The sequence below is a fragment of the Sander lucioperca genome, chromosome 18 (genome assembly GCF_008315115.2).
Source record: "Sander lucioperca isolate FBNREF2018 chromosome 18, SLUC_FBN_1.2, whole genome shotgun sequence".
NCBI classification, from domain to species: Eukaryota; Metazoa; Chordata; class Actinopteri; order Perciformes; family Percidae; genus Sander; species Sander lucioperca.
The window spans coordinates 25,418,216-25,444,199 of record NC_050190.1 but is presented as its reverse complement, the minus strand read 5'-3'; the positions used below and the strand labels follow the sequence as shown (position 1 = coordinate 25,444,199).

The following is a 25,984-nucleotide window of genomic DNA, read 5'->3' as shown; positions in this document are numbered from 1 at the left end:
AGTGGGACAATGTTAAAGGAGTGCAATGCTAAATTGGTGCAGTATTTCTCCTTAAAGTATTTCTATGTAACATTAAATTTAGTTTAAGTTTGAAGTTTAACACTCAAAAAATCTGTTTCATCAGGACTGCGTTGGTTAGGGTATAATTTGATTGGCAACATATAAGCAAACAACCCTACAAATGCTATCACATTTTTATTTAGTATCGCTAAATCCTGATTGGTTCGGGGGAGGGTGGGTATATCTATCTGTATTCTATAGATATAGAAATCTCTAATGTGAATAAAATATAACTCCTCTAACTTTGGCAGAAAATAGTGTTCATGTTGGACCACAACACTCTTACTAAGAAGAAAATAGGTTTTTTGGAGCCTTTAAGAAACTGAAAAAGTTAAGTGTCCCCTCCCTAACCAATATGGTGCATTTGACTTAACCCCAGCTCGCTCTGGTGGAAGCCCTCAAGGTCTGTGGTTGGATTGGGCCCCTCCCAGTTGTGAATGTGACCTATGTGGAAGGGTGTTGCTGCAAAAGAGCACACAGAAACAGTTAACCTTCCCTGAATAAATAAAGATTAAAAGTCCATTGTAAGTTCACTAATGGGTTCGATTCTCTTCTAATGTGCCCAGTAAAGCATGCTTTAGCATTGTGTTAAATTACACTCAAATATACGGGACTTCATTCTTGCAGGGAATTTGTAAAATGTAACTCCTAATATACTTTTGATTGAAGTTACAGCTGTAAAACTCGGAGACTCTCTTGTAAACCTCTACACGTGTAGCTGGTAATTAATCATTAAGCCATATGCAGCCCAGCAGGCACACTCCAGTCAAAATATAAACAAGCCCAAAGCATACAATATCCCTATTTGAATATTTGTCTCCAGGGGAAGCATGGGAGGTAAATGAAGGGTGTCTACTTCCTGCAGATAAGGGACGGCCACACTGAGATGTTCTAAGAAGGAGAGGAAATTATTTTGACAAGAGAGCAGTACGAACAACTCGATAACCCTTAACTGCATGTTAACTGCATGCCTGCCCCCAGATTACCACTTGACCGCCAGCTCACTCGTGAGGCCGTGATACCATGTTTTCCTTTTTTGTAATCTTTTCCAACAACCACTGATATGCCCTCGGCTAGTCTGCTTTATCTGGCAGAAGAGTGCCGTGGTTCAGGCTGTAGACAGGACACAACTGGCGTCGCTGTTTCCTCAGACAGGAATGACATCATGCGTTTTAGTGGCTAATATTTATGGTTATTCACCTCACGACAGGTCGACATCCTGTCTTTTTTAAATACACTGATGTTTTTGTCTTTAAATGTACTTTTCCTTTGAAAAATGTACTTGATAACCCCCTATTTCAGTTTCCTGACACATTGTGATATTTATAGTGAGCAAATCCCAAAACCACTGAGGTCATGTTCCCTGTTATATTTCTGGGAATACAAAATTGCACACGGTAGATATTTAAGTCGATTTCAGTATTTTTATATTTAAAGATCATTGAGTATTTTGTTTTTTATTAGTTTTGGCTTCTTTTAAGCTGGCAAAAATAGACAAATAGATAAGGGATTGACAATTTATTCATGAGAATATGTCTGACTGTGTCGAGAGGTTTTCAAACAGCATTTAGCATTCATTTATGTTGCTAAATTTTATTAACAGAAAATATAATTGATCAGTTGAATGCATTACAAATGACAAAATCCAAATTTATTTTTGTTTTTTGATCAGAAATGTCGGGGAGTGCATTAGGGGACCTTGTACCTCAGTATGTCTAAAATCTTGGCTAGGTCCCTAGTGGACATGAGTTTATAAACTTTCTGTTGCTGACTTGATGCAGAACATGACAAGTAGCCAAAGTCAGAAGAGGAGTTCCAGGAAATTCTCCAGACTTTATATACCATGAAGTGTACACACGAGAAACTGAAGAACCACTTACGGGGGAAAAGTGTTCCAAGACACTTAAATAAATGCTTTTTTTTTTTTTAAAGTTCTAATCACTACCTAGAAAAACAGCTTAAACTACAGCCGAGATTGAAAGTTATTCCTGAACTTGGAAATAGTAGTTAACAAAACAAGGTCCATTTAGTTGTGGAGGTTTGGATTACGTTACTGAGCAGATGGAGTTTGTCCAGTTTCGTAGATTATTGTACATGCTTAAATTTCCATTTCCTTGTGGGGACACTGTTTTGTGTCGTGTTTCCAATAGGGGTGGGAATCTCTTGGCACCTCACGATTCGATTCTGATTCAGAGGCCAACGATTCGATTCTAAACCGATTATCGATGCAACAATTTTTTTTATGTATATTTCCATGCGTGATTTTTAAAAATATACATATAAATCTGAGTTTGCTACTCAGAGTTTGCTAATCACTTCCTAGACAAAGCAGCTAGACAAAGCTTAGATGTTGACATCTATTTGTCACACACAAGTTTTAATGAAATGTTTTGTCTACTCTAGGTTTTTATTTTGTAGTCGTTCCATGCTTAAGCCTTAAACGTGCTTGTGAAAGTCCCCTTCTCTCTTAGTAATCTTCCATGTCAGAGGCCCAGTCATGTTTAAAGGTGGATCATTGGCTTCTTAGAACAGGAAACATGAGGTGGTCAGATGTCATGTGATAAAGTAGATGAACAGCCTATATGTGTTTTGCCTAATTATTTTATGTATGTCTTATTAGATCATGTGTATATATACACCAAATCTAATTTTTTTTCCTTTTGGCCATTTTTGTGTGTTTTTTTTTCCTGCACTCCTGCCTAAACTCTAAGTTGTTGTCCATTATCCCATCCTCTTTCAGTCACTCGGTTGAATGATTTGTACTTGTCTGGAGACTTTTAAATAAAAATCCACACGATTTTTTTAATCGATTATTAACTTATCAGAATCGAATCGTTCTAGAGAGAATCGCGATGCATCTAAGAATCAATTATTTTTCCTACCCCTAGTTTCCAACTCAAGTATGAACTTTCAATCTCAACCTTTAAGCCAATATAGAAGATATGTCTTCAGAGTGCTCAGAAAGATGGAAATGGAACCTCTACTAAATGGGACATTGTGGTGAGCTTGTTTTGTAATCTGCATTTTTACAGTGGCCCGAAATTTTGGCACTAAATGTTCCAAACAAAAAGGTTTTTTATTCCAGAGGTGAAATGAACTATTTGTGATATCTGAATTATCATTTTAATTCTCAGTGATATGTTTTATTCAGAGTGGCAGCCTGCTATAGTAATAACTGATTTAACTATTCTCTTAATGAAAACAAAGATTAGCTTTTAGTTGAGTCAATAAAATATTCTATTCTGGCCTGCATTGGTTACTGAAGGTCACGACCAGCTGAACAGATTTCTTTCACAGGAGAGTTGAAGCTGTGTTGCCATGGTAACTCTGTTGGCAATAAGTAGTTAAGGACTCAGATATACAGCAAAATAACTAATTCCCCCCTCATTTCAGACAGACGTGTGTCAGAAAAAGTCAATATTTCAGACTCTGTTGTGAATCAGCGAAGCCTTAGGAAGAAGCTGTGCTGTTGTCACTGGAGAACAAATTATTCTTTAATTGCAAGAAAACAAAAGCAAGCGCTGGCTTGTAATGGTACCCAGGGGCTGGATAAATGGGACAAAAAACAATTGCTGGAGACACTGAAAGCATCATTTCAATGCACAGCTTAAACAACTGGTGCTCCTTAAGATTTCACACAGACACAGTCAATTCTTCAGACACCCTGAAGCAGTCTCAACCGAGAATCACTTAAAAGAAATAAAAAAATAAGCCCAATTAGATTTACGCTCAGTATGAAACCATAGAAATGAAAAAAATGCTGCAAAGCTTTTGTCCTCCATAAGACAGACATTCTTCTTTTGCTATGGTTGGAGGAGTCTCAAATCCTGGGTGGAGCTCTCTGCCACAACCAGAGCATGAGAAACAAACACTGACGCTGCAGGAAAATAAATGCGTTTCACTTCAAAACGCCATTAGCTATCAACAATATTTAACTTGTCTTTCGTATTTTACATCTTTTATTGTCATCCCCGGTTTGACCAAAAAGAAGGATGACATTGTCCAATTCATTTGTTCGTAAACAACAAAAATTAACAGCACTTTCTTTTTTAAGTTCCTTAATGAGTTCCTATGACATGTCACGCGACGTACAAGACGCAAAATGAAAAAGCTGATTTGTAGAAAGCCATAGAAAACCCACTTCCTAAATTAAGTCGGTTAACAAACGATTTCTTTCCGAGATGAGAAAGAGTTATCGTTATGTTTTTAACTTCTTCTCTGAGGGCGAGGAGCCTGACTCGCCCTCCTCTGATCCCACGTGAGTCCGCTTCAGAGCGCTCTGTGCCGGGCCTTTTTCTCTCTGCGGTCGGGTGTCTTCGGGTGTAACGCCGGGCTCTTCCTCCGACTCTGAGGAGACGTGGAGGTTCTCTCTCACGTAAGGTGCTGCAGTCCGGTGTCGCCCGTTCACCCCGGGGCTACGTTGGCTCGGAGAGTTACTGTCTAAAGCCGCCGAGCTGCTACAAGCCTCTCCGCTATCAGAGCTGTCCAAAGCAGCGCTTTCTTCAGTCCTGCGTCTGTCCAGCGACCGCTGAGACGCGGCTGGATGTCTTTCCAGCTCCGTCTTGTCAATCCCTTCCCCGTTCCCTTGGCTCTCGGAGGACATGACTGGACTCAGACAGACAAAGTCCGAAGGGCTCAGACATTTGTCCTCGTCTTTGGCGTCGCAGGCGCTGGGCTTGAGTTGGAGAGAGTTTTGGACCTCGCCGGACGACGAGGACAGGTCTTCGATTGATATCGATGGGTAACTGCAGGAGTCAACGGCCGAAAACAGAGTCTGCACGGACTCGGGTCGATCCCCGGCTCTGGAGACCACGTGCGTGCGCCGCCGCCTCATGACGTTGCGCCGCCTCACCGCGCTACGCCGTTCCTCGTCGTCGCTGCTGGAGCTGGAAGTGGTAGTGGAGGAGCTGGAGGCTCCGGCGGGCAGTGAAGGAGAAGAGGGGGGGCTGGACAGCGTGGAGTTGTCCCTAGGGCTGGGCGAGCGAGGCCGGGGCATGGGGTCCAGCCAAAACTCGCTCGAGTCCGAGTCCTCGTTGACGAGGAAGCCGGACTGATGCCGCTGGTGCCTGCTCCGTCTCCTCGGCCGCTCCTCTGCCTCCGCTGCCGCTCGCTCCTCCCCTCCGGAGGCGTCGGGTCCGGCCAGAGAGGACGACGACGAGTTGTCCGAGTCGCTGTGGTGAGCGGCTGCAGGGACGGCGGCCGGAGGTGTGGGCGTGGCTCTGGTGGCGCGCCGTCCCCGGGCGTGGAGCTGCATGATGGCCTCCTCGCTCAGGTCGCTGTCAGAGTCGGAGCTCCAGCCTTCGATCTCTCGACGCACCAGCGAGTCGAAGAACGCCATCATGCGCGGGTCCTCCTGGATGGACTGGCTGACATAGTCGTGGGACAGGCCGCTGCCGCTGTTCAGCACCAGGCTGATGTACTCCTCGTGGGTGTAGAGGCTGCGGGACTTGTCCTCCACGCGCCCCTCCAGGTCACCTAGACTCTCGGGCTGCTGGTAGGGACTCCACACCTGAGACGGACGGAGAAACAGATGGGGAGGAGTAGTGGACAGAGATGTGGATGGAGGAATGAAGTCACGAGGACAGAATGATAAAAGGGAGAGGATGGAGACAAAGAAAAATGATTTAAAGTTGGACAGATAAGAAGGCAGAATGAATGGAGAAAAAGTGTCCCCTATTTTCCACCGGGTGCGTCGGCGCGGGGCGTCCCAGAAGCATGCGTGATGCGGATCTCCGATATGCGCCAGGTCCAGTCAATTTACCTAAAGACACCAATATCGTACATGTCTCCTCTACAACACCATGGACGACAAGTTTCATCTTGGAGGTGGAAAAACATAATACGACACCACAGATCCTTTTTTTTTTTTTATAAAGGACAATGCCAGAAAAGAGAAGGCATGCATGGAGTTTTACTGCAGGAGCGCTTGGAGTGGAAGGTAGATACTAGCTTAATAAACACGCGATTGTTCTGTAAAGTACTTATAGAGACGATCAAATCTGCGAGTCGGGCAGGCAAGACGCTCCGCTTCTGAGGTGCTCCCGGTTTGGTATGACGCTAGGGCTGCACATTAATCGCAATTTTATCAAAATCGCAATATGAACTAGTGCAATATCCAAATTGCAGGGAGGCGCAATATTTGTTAAAGGCAAAATATGTGTCAAACCATTCTAAAATAAAGTATTGTGGTGCTGCAGAGATGTCCCGGCTAGGGCTGGGCAATATTTCAATATTATATCAATATCGTGATACGAGACTAGATATGGTCTTAGATTTTGAAGAATTGTAATATTGTTACATGGTAAGTTTAGTCTTTGCCTGGTTTCAAAGGCTGCATTACAGTAAAGTGTCATTTTCTCGATTTACCAGACTGTTCTAGCTGTTCTATTATTTGCCTTTAACCACTTAGTCATTATATCCACATTACTGATGATTATTTATCTAAAATCTAAATGTGGAAGATATTTTGTGAAAGCACCAATTGTCAACCCTACAATATCATTGCAATATCGACATCGAGGTATTTGGTCAAAAATATCATGATATTTGATTTTCTCCATATCGCCCAGCCCTAGTCCCGGCCTACAAATCCTATCCTACAGACTACAGAGAAAGTCTTTGTTTGGTACAGATCCTCGCATAAATCACACTAGTCATTTTTTATTTATATATTTTTTTATATATTTTTCAATGAAAAAGGAGAATAATGATACAAAAATGATCATTCCCTCCAATATCGTGAATCATATCGCAATCGCAATATCAGTCAAAAGAACCGCAATGAGATATTTATATGGATGGATATATATGGCACGTGGCGGAGGATGGAACAAAACTGCGGCGCAGCCTGAACACAGCACAGACGGGCCCGGTGGAAAGTCCGGGGTGAAGTGGAGAGTCCAAGGTCAGTTTGACAGATTTTATTTATAGCCTCTTTTTACAGAACACCTGGACCTGTATCACCTTTCACTCTGTACAGTACAGAACAGAGCGATTGGGTTACTGTACTGACAAAGAGGAAGCTGAATCTTTCTCACTCTTGTGCAAATGCTTCCGTGTGAACGGTTTCTCCTTGTACTATTTTTATGATTTTAAGACTGTTTGCAAGGACCAGTTAAAATAATCTGAGTAGGAAATAACATTTTCTGATTACCTTAACCTGATAAAGGTCTCAGTCGGACGAGTAATTCTATTCAAGTTAAGACAGAGAGAGAATGAGGAAGCATTTTAGACACCTCTAATTCAATTGTAATTACCAACAATTTTACTGTAGTTTGGGGACAAAATTGGCAGTTGTTTACTGACAAATGCAACTTCATGTGACAAAATACATATTTGCACAGACATAAACCACGATATCAACGGGACAGGACGCCGATACAGCCTGTGTGACGTATTGTGTTAGGTCCGTCGAGTCGTTAATCATGTTAAGGTGCTCTTATTTTATTACTTGCACTTATTTTCAGCTACAAAACTTAAGGAACTGAAGGGACTAATTCAATATTTATACACACACAATGTAGGGGAGTGGACTGCTCACTGATGGATCCTGCAAAGGATAACAAAACAGCATGTGTTCTCGGGGTGCAATGGTGCATCGTGAATCAATTAAAAATCAATATAAATGTGCAAAGATTACAAGCAGTGGATATAAAAATTGTTTTTAAATGAATCGCGATGCAATTTTTAAACGGCCTGGGGCATAATCTACTTTAGATTTCACTTGTTTGACTTCAGAGATCACTGTGTCTTCTTAGTTTATTTATTTGAAGATATTTTATTTCTATTTATTTAGTTATTTTGATGTGGGATTTGTTTTGAGAATCTAATTATTTATTTTTTTATTTCATTTTTGTTATTTAGGATAAAATACAATTTCAGTTGCATTTTGATAGGCGGACACATCTGTTGTTTTGCACAGTTTATATAAATAAAGGAATGTTTTTCAGTCATTTGTCTGCAGCTCATTCTGTTTTAAAAAATTTTTTTTTGAGAAATTCGTATTGTGAACATAAAAATAAATCGTGAATCATATTGAATAGGGAGTTGAGTGTATGGTTACATCCTAAGGGCCCTATCTTGCACCCGGCGCAGCGCCGCGCAAAGACTGTCTTTGCTAGTTTCAGACCGACGCAGTTGTCAATTTCCCGTCCAGCGCCCGCGTCGTTTAAATAGCAAATGCACCTGCGCCCATCTTTGCGCCCATGGGCGTGCTGGTCTTACAGGGAGGTGTGTTCAGGTGCATTCTTGGCGTATTGCTATCTTGAGGCAGCGGGAAGTGATCGCGCCATTGACCAACAAAAACCTGGTCTGAAGTCAATAGCGCAGCATTTCATTGTTATTTTAACAGCAAATTAGTAAAATGCGCCTAGGCTCGTGCACAGCGTGCGCACACTATGCTTGTTACACACACACAGGGACGCGCAGCAGCACACAAACACGCAGAAGATTACAAATAAAAATATTACGGTGCAAATCCTCCATCATAATAGCAATGCGCCAAGGTCCAAACGCGCCTGGCTTTTAAAGGGAATGGGAGATGACACTCTGATTGGTTTATTGCACGTTACGCCCAAAACACACCTATGAATTAATGAAGACACTAAGTACAACCCTTTAGAACCATGCGCCTGGCGCACGGACCCTTTTTTCCGCCAGTAGCAAAAGTGGATTTGGACATGCCCTAAACGCACCTGCACCAGGCACTTCACGCCGTGAGCTTAGATCGTTAAAATAGGGCCCTTAATGTGTTGTGTTGTGTTTCTATGAACAGAAAAATAACTGACTGACTGTTTTAACTGAGTCATTAAAAAAATCAGTGAGACATTCAGCCATCTTCAAATGCTGCCTGGTTTATTCATAAAGGTCAGCACCGGGACAAAACAGTGACTCAGAAATACAGCACATGCAGCTGCTGTGTGCTACTGTTACTCCAACAAAATCTTAATGTTGTGTATTTGAACTACAAAATATAAAACTGATGTTGCAGCCTAATCAAGGTTAAGCTACAGTGTGAAAGCGTTGGCAATCACACTTGATTTACTCAGTCTCTTATGAAGCCTCTGGTTTTTGATCCAGGCCAGAAAGCCTGGCAGTCTATCACAGTCTGGCTCTGGTTTCAGGAATACTGTTATCTGTGGAACCATTCATGTCTTCCCATGACCCAGTTTTTTGAACACTGCCCAACTTCATCTGGTACAGACGACAGTCAATTATAGGGGGAAATTCATCCATTTTCATTTCCCGCTCCACAGCGGGAAGAGCTCCGGCAGTTACTGCGTCGTGTCATTGGAGATCAATGTCTCACTTAAGGGCACGTCTACTGTCTGAACATCCGAGGACACAGACTCAAATTTAGTCCGCCCACTTAGAGAACAATTTCTCCAACCTTTGCATCATCCTGATACCCTGGAAATCCAGAGTTTTAAAACAATTTGAATTAGCTCAGCGAGTCACTCTGGCATTCAGTAACGATGCTCATTAACTATGCCCTAGTAGCCGAGCTGCACCAATCACATCGGTGTGTCTGATATCGGCGGGCCAGAGGCGAGCTAAACAGATGACGACAGCGCTGCGATGTCAAATTCATTAGTAAACATTGCAAGATGGCTACGGATGAACACCAGTTGTTTGTAGAGGCTTTGGCCACTACAATGAACGAGTTAGATTTGGCTTTTTATCTAAAAGAGGAACAGAAGACGGCGCTCGAATCGTTCCTTTGCAAGAAGGACGTTTTTGCTGTTTTGCCTACCGGATAAGCCGAGAGTTTAATCTACCAGTTAGCTCCGCTGGTAGCTAAGCGTATGGGGCTCTGGATATGTCACCCGTCTATTGTTGTAATTGGTCGTAGTGTTATCCAATTGCGTGCAGTGAGATTTTCAAATGCATGCTTGGTGCCGCCCCTCAAGTTGGGCCATTTTCATTACTCAGTGCCAGACCCTTAATCTTTCGGATTTGGGTCTGGAGTTCCAGACTATCATCCTGACACTGCAGTGGATAGTAAATACACTTCTCTGTTAATCGCCTCTAAAAAAAAAAAAAAAAAAAAAAAAAAAACCAGGCCATGTGTGAACTTGGTGTCTTTTTTGAAGCTGCCAGCGTCTGTTTTACAATATAATAATCCTATGGGGTAAACCGTGTTTTCAAAAAAAATCCTGAGCGCTTTTTTTAAACGCCCACTGCGACGTTTTTTTTCTGCAGCTCAGAGAGCCTTTTTGAAGTTAAAAAAAGTTCAACTTTTCTGAAAAAAGTGCACTACGTCAACGCTTTTTTGACAGCTGACCAATGACAAGTGGAGAAGCGAGACCCGTCGTTTCCATAACAACATGAAAAAATGGAGAAGGTGCCGATAGATGGACTTGTGCTCGTGTCGGAGCACGGTTGTTTTATCTAGAGTCAGTAGTAGCGCCGCTCCCTCTCTCTGTTCATTCTCTAGATCGCTCGACCGATTTGTTTCATCTAGCACCGCTCCACATAGCACTCTTGGATACTATAGGAATAGCTGTTGCTACAGCAACCAAGGACGCTCTCGGCTGCTTTTTGGAACCAAAACGCTTTCTTTTTTTAACTCCAAAAGCGCCCTAGTCAACTTTTTCTTGTTAAAAAATAAAAAAAAGACAGCAAGTTGTGACCGTGGCCTGAGCCTTCTTTCTTCAAAACACAGCAGCGAGATTCATTGACCAACCTTGATGACTTTCTCCACGCCGGAGGAGCAGATCATGTAGGTGTGAGGGTTGAAGCGAACCTGGTTCACTATGGAGCGGTGACCCTTCAGGACCATGAAAGCCCCGTTTACCACACGACCAGCTCCTCCTAGAAGAAAGAGCACGATGGGAGTTTGTTGATTGTGGTACTAGCAGAAACACAACACATGAGCTCAGAGTCACAGAGATACAAGTCAGCGTCAAGGATTCATTCAAAACAAAAAAGACATCCAGCCGTACAAAGATGATTATTCGACCCGCTTCAGAACAAAAATACAGACATGTGAAATATGGCAGTAATGTCATCCTCAGAATATGCTATTAGTCTGACACCAAATAGGCCCAGTGCACATATTTTCAGTGTGAGTAACTCCGGGGGAAATAAAAAAATCCATTAATGTGTCAGAGCTACAAACGACCGCATTCTTGGATTGTTTCATTTTTGGGATTTTTCTCCCAAAATAATTCGATTTGAGGCATGTTTACTGTAAGCCTACTGCATGTGGAGCAGTTATTTTTTGATCTTTTCAGCTTTTACCTTTGCTTTTTTTAGTTAGTTTGGACTGGTGAAAACATTAAAACTCAAGAAAAGTTGATGCACTTCGATACGAGTAAGAACTCAAACCGAACTAAGACAAAAAGAGACAAACTGTTGACATGGGATATCCGATAGTTACTCAAGGCTGGAAAGTATATTGTGACCAAATGAATGAACTGAGGAGCAAACCAGTCTGGCCTGAGGCTCATTGGCTAAAGAGCACAGACATGTCCATCATTCTTTCTGGGGCAGAAACCTACAGCGACTGGAGGCCAATCATGTTTGTTTTGCCTACCCTGACGCCACAGAAATCTTTAACCTTGCAGCAGTCACCGAAACTTTGTCCTGAAAACTTTCTCTGATAAACAGTGTCAACTTAAACAAACCAAAAACACAAAAGAAAACAAACTATTTAGCAGAATAGATAGAAGAAAATTAACAATCTCACCATGGGAACTAGCTGATTCATTCTTTGGGTCGTGATTTTTTGACGATTTTTTAAAATCGATTTTTTTTCACCCAGAATCAATTTTTTTTTTAAACCAATGATTCCCCTAAATATTTTCTGTTTATAGGGTACTGCTGACGCTACATCATATCCGTTTCTAGCAAAACAGAGTGAAAGCAGAAATTCCATGTGATGTGCTTCTTTACAAATGAAATAAATGACATGTGATGTGCATTTCTTTTTAGAAAACAATTTGTTTTTAGAAATGAAGGAAAAGAAAATCGCAATGCTCAATACTGTCGAATCGCAATAGTTCTAGAATAGCAATAAATGAAATCGCAACACAAATCCCATGTATCGTGAAAGAATCGAATGGGGAATAAAGCAAATCGTCCCAGCCCTAATAAATATGCAGTCAGTGCAAGCAGAACATGTAACTCACCTTCTTCTGGGTCCTTTGGGATTTTCCACATGTAGAGATTGAAGTCATCGGACCCAGACAAGATGTACTGGGGGGAGAAAAAAAAAGAGGGATGTTTAGAGATTTAACACAGACACAGACACAGACACACACACACACTAATAATATCTGGCCCAAAAGCACTGGATCTTATCGCAGTGCTTAGTCTCATAATGTGGATCAAACACGCTCTTGACATGTGATGACAGTCTGACCCCAACACGGCTCCTGCTCCTCGTCTGAACTGTTCTGAGACTTTGTAAACAGATGGTTCCACTTAAAGCTGTCGCTTCAGGTAAGTTTGGACAGAGTCAGAGTGAGGGGGTAGGCTTGGTTCTTATACATACATAAATACATACATACATATATCTATCTTAATGCGACATGTAGAGAAAGCAGGGCTAGAAGCTGACTTTTTTGCACCGACTAAATATCTGAAGTACCAGGTTCAAATACTGGCAGGAGTGTCCGGCTGTACAATGCTGTCTTGGCCAGTGTTACTACCATATGTGCTGTAGAGTGGCCAGCCAGTCTCAATCACAGCTAATGTTATAGCCATAGCAAAAGCAAACTGACTTCATAAGCATCCACACCAGAATGACTTCCTTCTTAAAAATATTTTCCACCTTTCTTTCCTCCTGTATTTATACTCTCTCTTCTTTCTTTTTAGCACATTTCTATTCAATTGAAGTGTCTGTCTAGCTTTGTTTTACCATCTGGAGGTACATTATTGTTAAATTATTTACATTTGATTTTAGGCTACGTCCTGTGCTGCTGGATTTCTGACATTCTGTCAAGTTGTGAATTATTTTTCTGCCTCTTTATCTGCCAATGATTCTGTATTTTCAAAGGACTTGCTCGAGTGACTGTATTACTTTTAGGTGTCTTTAGCAGCAGTGACGAAAAATCATATTATTACCCTTCGCCAAGATTCGGTTTGTTTGTCAGCAGGATTACGGAAAGATTACTGGCCTGATTTCCATGAAACTTAGTGGAAGGGTGTAGCATGAGCCAAGGAAGAACCCATTACATTTTGGAGCGGGTACAAATCACGGGGCGGATACGCTAATTATTTTTTTTACTTTTGTTAACATTGCGAGATAGAGCACGGCCTTGGCGGAGATATGCACTCTCTGAGTAGCCTTCTAGTTGGAACTCAAGAGAACTGTAGCTCCAGGGCACATGAACACACTCTGAACACAACACCTGTGTGCTCCGCCTCCAGTTCCCAGAGGACACGTCAAGCAGGAATGTCACACCCATAACTCCCCCCCCTCTTTCCTTTCCATCATTTTTGTGTGGGTAGTCGTCACCCTGCACCTCTGCCTTCACATCATTCTGAGAAAATCCTCTGCTGTCTGTGGTTCTGGGTCTACATGAGGAAGTTTCTGAAAACGGTTGTGCTGTGAGAGCAATCAGGGGATAAAGCTCTTACTTAAGCAAAATCATCTGCTCACATGTTATAGTTTCTTTTGCCACCTCTTCTCTTTTCCTCTAAACTGTGCTGTACTTACTAACATACACATCCTTTGTTTACACTCCATGAAATATTTGCCATAAAGCTTCTAAAGTTTACTTTTTGGTTTAAGAAATTCTCCAGTTTTCATCTCACACTGAAAGTACGGCTCCCAGTGGCTCTCACAGCCCTCCAAAATACCACTTAGCCCATAAGTCCACACGCAGTAGAAGGGGGTGATATGACTCAAATGGTCACTGTGTAAGTACATTTTTTAGTACATCTTCTGGAAAATCATCAAATGATAAAATACTTGATTAAAAATGGTGCAACAATCACAAAGAAAATCCAGTATTGCCACAAAACAGTCCTGATCAATGATCATTGTCTTACAATATTGCCCACAATGGTCCAATACAACCAGATATATCAAAGAAATAGCTACCATGGTTTAGAGCAGTGCTTCTCAAACTGTTTTCAATAAAAAAAAAATCCATGTACCCCCTGTGCAGAACAAAAAAATGTTGGTAGAATAAAATGCCTATATAAAGAGGCACAATACAGCACTGCATAAGTGTCTGATTTACTAAACAACATAACTGAAAAACACTTAAATGCTATATTTCAAATGTTAAGAATCACTAACTTCATTCATTTTTATAGGGTTTAATTATTTTAGGAATTATGCATGACTCTCACGTACCCCCTGCAGTACTCCCATTTGAGAAACACTGCTATAGACAATATAGCAATATCTCTGGTTGACAGATTTATATCACGTAACAGTATATACTGTATGGTTTGTATGGTCATATACATATGGCCACGTATGGCTAAACTCTACAAGGCATTGGAGTTTTCTGGCTCCTAGTGGTTCAAATCTTTTCACTGCAGCTATTAGTCTATAATGACAATTTTAAAAAGTGGTTATTAATACTAGTTATACCAGGCTGAAAAGCAGTGGTTCACTGGCCTCTCTGATTAAGAGTTTTAAGTCTGTTGCACCTATGAGCTCTGAAATGTGCTCTGTTGCATCTTTAACAACAACCAGTGATGTCACAGTCTACTGACATATCATGGTGAGAAGTTAAACCACTGGCAGTCGGCAAAAACAAGACTTTCAAAGGATGTTACAGTGTACTTTGGATGATCTGTCCAACGGATCATTTTTTTATACGTCTTCAAGGATTCAGCACCCATATTAGCATGTTGGACTATTGATTGACTGTCGTTATCAAATCCAAATGATCCCAATAACTGTTAGTGTTGTTCTGATACCAGTTTCAGAAATGCCTGCGATACTGCCTATATATTGGTATCGACGAGTAGGCGAGTCTATGCACGTTCCTATAGAGCTAGGCAATATGGAAATAATCAAATATCACAATTAGGGATGTCCAGATCCGATCACGTGATCGGAAATCGGGCCCGATCACGTGGTTTCAGACTCGATCGGAATCGGACTTTACCTCCCGATCAGGACTCGGATATATATGTATATATATTCTCATTTTTTAAACACATCTATAGTTATGCGGTGGCACAGAGTTAGACCCTTTTGACTCCACACAGAAACAGCAACGCGTGCGGCATGACATCACTTTGTTGCAGAGACGCTATTGGTTAAATACCGGCAAAGTAGAACACGGAAGCAGCTTGAAGCGGAAAGCGCGACTATGTCTGCAGTCTGGAGGTATTATAAAGTTGATGACAACAACATTGCCATAGCAAACTGTGAGATATGTAACAGAAGTGCTCTGTTTGTTAACAGAGTTGTTGAATGTTAAAATAAGGTGAATTAAATAAAAAAGAAGGAACATCCTGGATCTGTTTTTTCGCTCTTCTTTATTCTTTTTTTATATATTATAGAAGTATCGGATCGGGACTCGGTATCGGTAGATACTCAAAATCAAATGACTCGGACTCGGACTCAAGGGCAAAAAAACCTGATCGGGACATCCCTAATCACAATATTTTTCAACAAATACATCCATGTCGATGTTGCGGCGATATTGTAGGGTTGACTATTGGTGCTTTCACAAAATATTTACACAATGAGAGTTTTGATAAATAATCACCAATAATGTGGACATAATGACTACGTGTGTAAAGGCAAATAATAAAACGGTGAGTATTCATCATAAGTCAGACATAATTATATACATATAAAGACTTAATTTATAATAATAATGATTACTCATTTACTGTATATGATCAAAACCTGAGCTGCTGCTTGGGCCTTTAACATTGTACATGTACTGAGAGCCACATACACAGGGCATGAGGGATACTACATCATTTGAGCTGCAACGATTAGTCGACTAATCGATTAGTCGACTAATTGATTAGTCGACTAATCGATTAGTCGATCGGCAGAAAAATAATCGATTAATCGTTAAACTCATTTTTCAAGCAAAAATGCTGTTTCAGCTTTTCAAATATGGAGAAGACATCACCTTGGACTTTGAGATGCTGGGATAGACATCTTACACTATTTTCTAACAATTTAAAACTATTAAACTATTACTAACTATTAATCTAGAAAATAATTAGATTAATCAGATTAATCAATAGTTAAAATAATCATTAATTGCAGCCCTATACATCAGTATTTCTTTTTTATAGGATATGAAATGTAAACCTTGTGGAATGGTATTACTACACTTAAAACAAGAAATCACATCTGATCAATCAGAAATCAATGGGCTTACTTAAAAGCGTGGCAACAGGTGAGCAAATTCAAAATCAGCAACCTTCTTGTACAGTTTTGACCTGATTCTGTAACCTTTAAACCCCCCCCCCCCCCCTTCCCTCACGTAGAGGATCACTTTTTAAGTCTCCAGGAGTTCCACTGACACCCGAGCATAATGTTAACATAATAAACATGGCTGCAGGCTGATGTCATGTCTGAGCAGGACCAACGGGAGGCCATTGGCTGATACAGCAGCTTCTAGTGTTCCTCCAACACCAAGAAAAGTCCTAATCTCACACAAGGAACTCATACATTCTATTTGTATTTTCATTCGTCCCACATGTTTCCAATATTCTCCTTAGATTTTAACCAACCACGTCAGATAAAACTATGTCTCCACTGTTTGTTTTCTTCTATCAGGAGCAAAATGACACTCTTGAGAGCAATATACTACATGTTAGACATTGCTTTTATGGCTGCACATGTGCATGAAATGGGAAAATTTCAGACATACAGTATATTTATGTTTATTAGGGCCGGCGATTAAACATTTTAATCGCAACAGTGTCCTAGTTAACTCATGATTAGTCGCACATTTTATCTGTTTTAAATGTACTTTAAAAGGGATTTTTTAAAAGTGGTATTTGAGACTCGACAACTCCGTTGGTAACTCAGTTCACATCCAACTGCGCCACAGGCCAGAGGGGGGGAGACGTCAGCGCTGTTCAGTGTTTAACCGAGTATGTGGACTGCATGCATGGGAATGAATTACAATGGGAATATATTTGAATATATTTAAAAGTCGCTAAGAGGGTCTGAAAAGTTGCTAAATCTAGCGGAAAAAGTCGCCAAGTTGGCAACACTGTCCACAACGTTACTGCTGCAGCTTCCTGATTTCCCAAACTACGGAGCGAAATCACAGAACCTGCGTTTTTACATTTCCTGTATGTACTGTAGGTGGTTGGTTGTTTGCATACATTGGTTTACTGACTAGAATTGGAAATAGATACCTTCAAATTCTGTTTGCCTTGTTTTTGAAGATTTTGTCCAACCGTATATATAATTTTACTTTACTAACGCTAAACTAATGCCCATTTGGAGCGTGTGCCTGTTCAGAAAGGGCCGATTGCTTGGTTCCCAGTATCTTTTTTTCCACAACCTTATCTAACTATAAGCGTGGTTTAATCAGTCGCAGCTCAGCTGCGGCTCATCTTGAGATTCCGCGTGGTAGGGGAAGACTCATGAATATTGGGAGGGAACTCATCCCGTAATGGCTAGTACTTGTTGCCTGCTCCGGTTGGGTTGGTTAGGTTTAGGCAAGAGGAGTGGGATTGGTTATGGTTAGGATAAGAATGTCAGGGCGAGCCAATCAGGGATGGGTTCCCTAATGAATATTCATGAGTCTTCCCCTACCACCTTGCAAAAAAGCCGGGGAACTGCAATCAGCGAGCCTTCTAGTTCTAGGGATGCAGCAACTCACCGCCCCCTGTACTATGCATGTGTGGGGACAGAGCACAGAGATATCCCGATTTATAGATAGATTAACTAAATTCCTATAATCTCTACTTGTAATTATGACAGCTTTAGGTCAGGATTGGTATGATGTGATGACCCACCTGGTCTTTGTCCCCGGCGAAGCAGCAGCTTTTCATGGTGCAGGAGTTGAAGTAGCCCTGGTTGTCGAACTGGAAGCTGGGCAGGCGGGAGTGCAGCTCGTAGAGGACGGGCGGCAGGCGGCGGCGCAGTGCCAGCAGCTGGGTGCCCGTGCTGTTGAAGCGAACGCTCATGGCGCTCTGCAGGGACATGCTGCCTCCATAACGCAGCAGTGAGCTGAGAGGACGGAAGGAAGGAAAACAGCAGAGGTATCAGGTAAATTGTATGCACCAATTCTCGTTTTTGTGGTTTTTAATCTGCCTCAATCACAAAGTGAGACTTCAGAAGAGATGAGCATCCCAAATCCAAACAAGTTAATCCCTAATACAGTTGAGCTTGTTATTAAATCCATATTATTGCAAAGGATTGTGAATTGAATTATCATTAAGTCTTTTATTAGTGGGAATTATTTATTTGATGTTTAAATTCCATGTTTGTATTTTGAAAGTTGTGTACATTAAGAAATTTTTTTACTACACATGTCCGGTTAACAAGATACCTTATTTTCCAGTGGAACAAAAAACATAATGTTTAAAAGAATTCTAAACTTCGCTAGAGTGGGACAAAAACCTTTGATGACCATATGGAATAAAAGAAGAATGATAGGTTCGATAATTCCAAATTTTCCTTGAGAGGAGCTATGTGGTACATGTACACAACGTGTACACGTAGAGAGACTTGTCAGTATATTTAACCCTCCTGTTGTCCTCGAGTCAAATTTGACCCATTTTCAAAAAGTCTCTATATCAAAAATTTGGATTTCTTTCAACAAATTGTCCAAAAAAAAATAAACGTGGATGGTTCCATACAACGTTCTTTAGAGTAAAATAAATGATCAGTTCAATATTTTCAATTAATGTGTTTTTTTTTTTATTAGATCAGAGACATCAGAAAAAGTGACCAACTTGGAAAAAAGTGACATAAAAAAGTGAGAAAAAGCTTCAAAAACTTGATGAAAACAACAAAAACGTAAAAAAATAAATAAAAAAATAAACTAAAAATCGACCAAGACATCGGAAAAAGTGACAAAAAAACTTATAAAAGCTTCAAAACGTCAAAAAAGCAAAAGTGTCAAAAGACGACCAAAACATAAAAAAAAAAAAAGGTTTTCATTTTGACCCAGAATGACAAAAAGCGGCGTGGTTGACTGAAAGACAACATGAGGGTTAATTAAAATGCAACAGGTATTAAATAAATTTAATACACTTCTTCAACCGGACGCTATTTTTAAACTGAATAGTGAGATGAGGGAATTTCTAACTGTAAACATGCCCACACTGCAGAGAGGCAGAGGCAACAGTGGAGGAAGAGAAATGACTCTTAGTAGTGCTTACTTTTACTGGACGTCTCATCTTTTGTGTACTAGTAACCGAAACCTAACCAAACCTGAGGATATGAAGACACACACTCAGCCCGAGTTGTTTTTACAATCATGTATTGGTCTAAACATTTGGGTTTCTGCAGTGAGAAGGTTGGCCTCACACAGAGGACCAGCGGTGATAAGATTAACAGTAAGACAACAGCACCACCTGCTGGACTCTGTCGATACAAACAACTCATAGACTGACTGTCCAAAATCTAAATGAATGACGCACATTTTTAAATGACCATTAAAATAGTCAGTATAATGGATTTAATAAAACCTTAGTCACACATGACATCTAAGTAACAACGTACCTGACTTCACAAACATGAATAATACATTAATACAAACTTCGGTAACACTTTACTTGAAGGTATCTACATAAGAGTGACATGACACTGTTTACAACGTTTATGACTTATTTATAATGTTTATGACACGTTCATGACAGTGTCACTCTCTCATGTAGATACCTTCAAGTAAAGTGTAACCCAAACTTCTAAAGTGAAGATATCGGCGGCGGCATGCATTTATTTTACCTCACAATTGTCTTTCGTTATTTTACTACTTTAAGTGCTTTGTCTGTTTTACTAACTTGAATGATTATAATGTGGGTCTTTGTTTTCATTATCCACTGTGCTTTATTTGCACGTTTGCAATATTTTTCAGTGATGCTGCACTAAACGTTAATTTCCCCAAAGGGTAACAATAGGGTTTAATCTCCTCTTTGAAAACTGGGTCGAGCGATAGAAACTTTAGAAAGTGAAAGGAAAAATGTCTAACCTGCGGGGCTTACGGATGTCCCATAATCCAACTCCCTCCTTGGAGTTGGCTGTGGCGATCAGCCTGGGCTCCACAGGGTTAAACATCACACTGTGGAAGGCCGAGGGGTAGCTGGCCAGGCAGAATGGCTCTACAGGAAGAGAGGAGGTTTTTTTAATGAATTATGATTACAAGATTATTAACACTGACAGTATCGGTCTGTCGGCCCACCACTTTGGTTCAGACTGAAATACCTATAACACCTTGGCACTAAACGTACTGATATTCATGGTGTCCAGGCGATGTTTCCTGATTACTTTGGGGATCCCCTGACTTTTCAACTAGCACCACCATGACGTTCACATCTGTTGTTTTGAGCTAAATATCTTGACAACTACTTATAATTCACTTTACATATAGAGTAGGTCTCCACACTCTATAACACACACACACACACACACACACACACACAACACACAAATCAAGAGCACAAAGTCCAACATGTAAATGTGCCAGCTTCAGCCATGCAGGCTAATTTTCATCTGCAGTCCCTAGCAGGTTGATGGGTTAAAACATTAAATAAATTACAACAATACAACACATAAGCATAAAACAAGAACACATAGACAAGTCAAATGACACAACCACTATTCCAGATCATGACAGCTGGCAGGTTGACGGAATTATATTTAAAGAGACAGCTCGACTAACAAACAAGCGCAAAACATTTGTGTGTAACTTTCACCTTTTCAAACTGCGAGTGGCGTAACAGACCGACATACAAAGCCTGCTGGCAGACATGGAATACTGATTACTGCTAAATGTATTATTAGGCCAACTTGGTCACAAGGAAGGCTTCAAAAATAGAAGGATGTGGACGTCATGCAAGATGATCCACCGCATTTTTAAAGTTATCAACAAGTCTCACTAAGTCCCGTCATGAGGTACTATACACCCTTTTCAGTTCAACTGAGACTTTAAGTTAAGCTGACTTTAAAATACAATATGTTAATTACAACCTTATCACTACAACCTTATTATCACTAATGAGAGAGAGATTATGATGTGTTGTCACACAGACGACAGACAATGTATGGTCATAATAGGTTATGGTTCGGAAAGTTACCGTCCCGAAAAATCATATAGAGGTCAGTAAATGTGTGCAAGGTTGAAATTGCAGGTTGTAAATGCACTGTTTTTTGGTTTACTTTGTGTATTTGGGTTTGAGTTTGAATGTGAAAACACCACCCCAAACAAACTGGACTATCTACTCTACAAAATGATCCACGTTCGGTTAAAATGGACCAAACTGCTCAAGTGTGAAAGCAACCTTAGACCACTGTACCGGGTAGTTTTCATGTAAATCAGCTAACTTTACACACTCTGCGTTTTTGCCAGACTGAGCAGCGACTTTTTAACTTATTCATTTAGCTTCCAGTGCAGGACATTTGAGAGGCTGAGGCCACACAATGTTAATTTATTTATTTATTATACAACCACTTCTTAATCCACTGTAAGCATCACACAACAGCACTATATATTTTTACACTATGAGAGCTCATATCCTACATGTGTGTGAGTTATCCGACTCGTCATTTGTTGGAAAATAAATCCTAGCGGAAACACTGTAGAATTATTATTGTTGCCACCAGCCAGTGAGCTTTACAGGAACATATATGCCTCCTCCACTTACCTGCACTTGGCGGTTCACGGGTGTCCCAGATAAGAACACGTCCGTCATCAGATGAGCTGGCAAACACGTTGTCATTGACCGGGCTGACAGACAAGCTGTACACGGCGTCGATATGCAGGAACACGTTCAGAGTTTCCCTTCTGTTGGAACAACAATGTCAACTGCTAATTAGTGTGAACGCAAAATACAGTACGTTGCTAACCAAGCTTTCAATGCTGGCCCTGAGTATATTAAAAATGACTTGATGCGACAGTATTGAGTATTGTTTGGTTTATTTGACCCACCTCTCCACGTCGTGAAGAATCACCTGTTCGTCATTTCCTGCAAAACAGCAAACAGACAAACAGTGAAGGAATGCAGGTGCACAGGATCAGTGATCTGCTATCAGCCTCCATCGTTTTTGAGATGCAAAACTAGCTTGGCCTTCAGGCGTGTTTTAAACTGTGTGGTTAGCTATTTATCTATCAACAAAGTCTTGATACACTACACTATTATAAATGTTCTTTCCTCTCGACTTATTTGCATGGTGGCTTGACGGTGGTCAGTAAGGAGCCTTCACCACATGCCTCCAAAACATAATTTTTTTTTTAATGATTAACAGTTTTTTATTTTGTTTGAAACAAAACACCAAACATACAGCTAATATACATAAGTATTAGTATGAGTAATTAAAATTAGGTCCACCTTTACCAGCTGTAACACTCCAATGAATCAATAACTGTTATCGAAAAATATAATATACTTTTTTCTGCCATTCTAAATAATGAGTATTTTTACTTTTAGTATATTTTGCTAAGACAAAGAATTAAGACAAGCTGAAATAATACCCATAATATTCAAGACAATACAATAAAATAACAAATTAGACAACTGTAAACCAAATAAACATATTATCTATCTATCTATCTATCTATCTATCTATCTAAAAACAATAAGCACATAGTATACACCTCTCCACAGCACCTGGCTTCTTACTTACTTTCCCCATTTTCTAGTGTAGACATTCAATCTTGCAAAAAGCAACTCATGTTAGAACATTTGGATATTCCCATCTAACAGCATTAATGTGCAATAAAGTTACCCCAACACTTCTGCAAGCACTTAAATGCACCATCAAAGTATCCATTGTTTAATGATTGATACATGGATTTTCTCTTACATAATCTTTTGCTTTTTGATGATGTAAAAAAAAAAAACTATGATAAGGTTTCTTTTCGGTCCCATTTGCATTTAAGATTTGTATTTTTAACTTTTATTTCACTACTTGATTTTTCATTCTAAATTAGTTACTTTGCTGCATACTAAATTGCAATGACGTTTTCTTATTTAAATCAGATCTACCTTTTACCTACATGCCCCCACAGTGACAAGCCACAAAAACACCGGCACAGGTCAAAGGACAAGGATGAGGAATAAATCTTGTTGTTGTGAAAGAGATCTGAGATAGGTTTGCTTTTCTCTTACCGCCAGAGAAGACCTTTTTGTTGGTGCTGTCAAAGGCCAGGCAGAAGATGTTGGACAGGTGCTCACCCTTCAGTTTCACAGGCTTGGACCGAGCACTGATGGCCTGTTCCATGTGCCACAGGAGCACCCGGCGGTCATCTCCTCCTGAGGACATGACAACAAGGATTCACAACACCAACTTACAAAAATGCACTTTATAGACCTTTTTCACAGAAGTTATTTTGACTTGTCATAGTAGGAACTTGATAACCTTAACAATGGCTCAATTCCATCAAGTGTCCCAGTAAGCTATTTCAGTGAGTCAGCATGCACAATACCAGGGCCTCTCCTAAGTGGAACGCAGCCATCATTAATGGTCTTGAATACAACATACAACATGTCTGCTGTGAAAAAGGTCTATGGTCTAGGGCAGTTGATTCTAAACTTTTACATTAAGTTATAACCCCCTGTCGAGAGTTGCATATGTCTTAGAGTTGCAAGCAGTTCAACCAAAAACAGATGTTCCCTTCTCAGATTAGCTTCATTTCCATCATTCTTTTAGAGACCTGAAGAGGTGAAACTCTTCAGTAAATCACAACAAACTAGAAAGATTTAGAGCTACAATTGGTTAATTACTTAGTGGATCGTCAGAAAATTAATCAGCAACTATTTCGGTAAGTGATTAATAGTTGACCATTTAAAAAAGGTACTTGTTCTTTACTTGAGTATTTCCATTTTGTGCTACTTTATACTTCTACTCCCCTCCATTTTGTAGGCAAATATTTTATTTCTTTACTGCAACACATTTTTTTGATAACTTTAGTTAGTAGTTGCAGATTCTGATTAATATTACAAACTATAAAAAAAACAAATAGGCTAAATCATGATGTATTGTTAAAGGTTAAGTTGGGATAGTGTTACAGCTTTGGATAAAGTTTTTATTTATCTATCTAAGATAATTCACAAGCAGTATATAAGTATATATAAATAAATATATGTATATTCATATTTATATATACATATATGAATATATGTATATTAGTATATAAGTATTAGTATGAGTAATTAAAATTAGGTCCACCTTTACCAGATGTAACACTCCAATGCACCAATAACTGTTATCCAATAATATAATATATTTATACGTATTTTTACTTTTAGTATATTTTGATGCTAATATACTTTTACTTAAGGAACATTTTGAATATATGACTTTACATTCAAAGTATTTCTACTAGTGATTTTTATCGTGTGCGTTTTATCTACGTTAGTTAGTTGCAGCCCTACACAATACATAGTCTGCAAATAAGCTCTTTCGCATCAAAGTGGCAAAGCTAATGAGGGGCATCTAAACAAGGTCACTTACCTGGTCAAGGGGAGTCCAGCTATTATAACGTTACTTAAATGTAGGAAGTTATAGAACTGCAGTTCTATTGTGCAAAGTAAGACCAAAAACGGCAAGCCTCAGGTTGTTATACTAGGCCAGGTGATGGTTTTTAATCCTCTCAGGACATAAATAGCTTTGTGGTTTCAGGAGGCAGATATGATTAGACCCATCCTAGAGAAATAATGTGTACTTAGAGGCCACAGTGATGAGCTTGTGGACTGTCATATGGGACTGGTCCGGGGCTGCTGCTCTATGGGCTGCTGGCTGTTTGGTATGGTTTGACGTAAGCGAGCTAGCAGGGTTAGCTAGGCTAACTTAGCATCGGCTAGCCCAGAGGGAGATTCAGCTGACTGCCCGGCTAGTTAGCGTTAGCATGCTACAACAAATTAAAACAGTCTCAGCCAGAGGGAAGAGGGTTTGTCAACTTACCAGACACGAGCCATTCTCCGCCGTTGTTGGAGAACTCAATGGCGTTGACACAGCCGAAGTGTCCAAGCATATCCTTCTTGTAGAGACTAGTGCACCCGGCCATCCTGCGTCTCTGGAATTCCTCCTTCATGAGCGGCTGCCCAGTCAGCTCTCTGCGGGACAGAAAGCCCACTGAGGAGCGCATACCGCAGCCCTTCAGCTCCTTCATTATCACCATGCAAAAATACTCTCTGCCTTTTGTCTTCACCACTGCACCGTGGACATCATCTAGCTAGTTGTTGGGTTGATGTGGCTCACAGTTGTTCTTGCTCTGTTTGGTCTACATTATGGTGGAGCCCCGCTGGTGTCGACGTTGTTTTGTCCCTCCTCTGTCTTCTCGGCAGTCCCAGCAGCAGCTTCCTGCTCCGGTGGAGGATCTCTCTCTCCCCCTGTCTGTCACTCAGCATCACCAGCCAGGACCTAACGTTACTCCACTTTCATTTACAACCACAGGCTCTTATTTCACGTTTCACCTTTCATTAAACCCGTGCCAAGTAGTTTCTACCAGAGGTCTAAAGTGTACCTAAATTCACCATCAGTCACATGTTTAGGTTGAAGCAAACTTATGGTGTGTGGTATAAAACTGGCAGTGGTGGAAGTATGTAGATCCTTTACTAAAGTAAAAGTATTATCACACTGTAAAAAAAAATAATGACTCACTAGGCCTATACGTACTTACAAGTAAAAGTCCTGCATTAAAAAATGTTACTTGTGTTAAAGTATGTAGGCTAAGTATAAGTATAACAAAACATGTTTTATTAGCTCTTGTATGTTTTGTACGTATCAAATCTTAATTTGTAAAGTAACTGATACCTAATGGAATCTTAGATGCTCAAATATCCATTTTTTTCTGAACAC

General features: G+C 40.3%; 1 protein-coding gene across 1 annotated transcript; it reads right to left on the bottom strand.

The window, feature by feature from the left end:
- Nucleotides 1–3,527: 3,527 nt before the first annotated feature.
- On the bottom strand, nucleotides 3,528–25,646 carry dcaf5 (ddb1 and cul4 associated factor 5). Its single transcript, XM_031309857.2, has 9 exons — nucleotides 25,088–25,646; nucleotides 23,293–23,436; nucleotides 22,113–22,149; nucleotides 21,829–21,968; nucleotides 20,157–20,286; nucleotides 17,974–18,187; nucleotides 12,192–12,258; nucleotides 10,745–10,872; nucleotides 3,528–5,569 (listed from the first exon to the last, which is right to left on the bottom strand). The coding sequence occupies exons 1-9, from the start codon at nucleotides 25,302–25,304 to the stop codon at nucleotides 4,259–4,261; spliced, it is 2,388 nt and encodes a 795-aa protein (XP_031165717.1). The 5' UTR covers nucleotides 25,305–25,646; the 3' UTR covers nucleotides 3,528–4,258.
- Nucleotides 25,647–25,984: the final 338 nt, after the last annotated feature.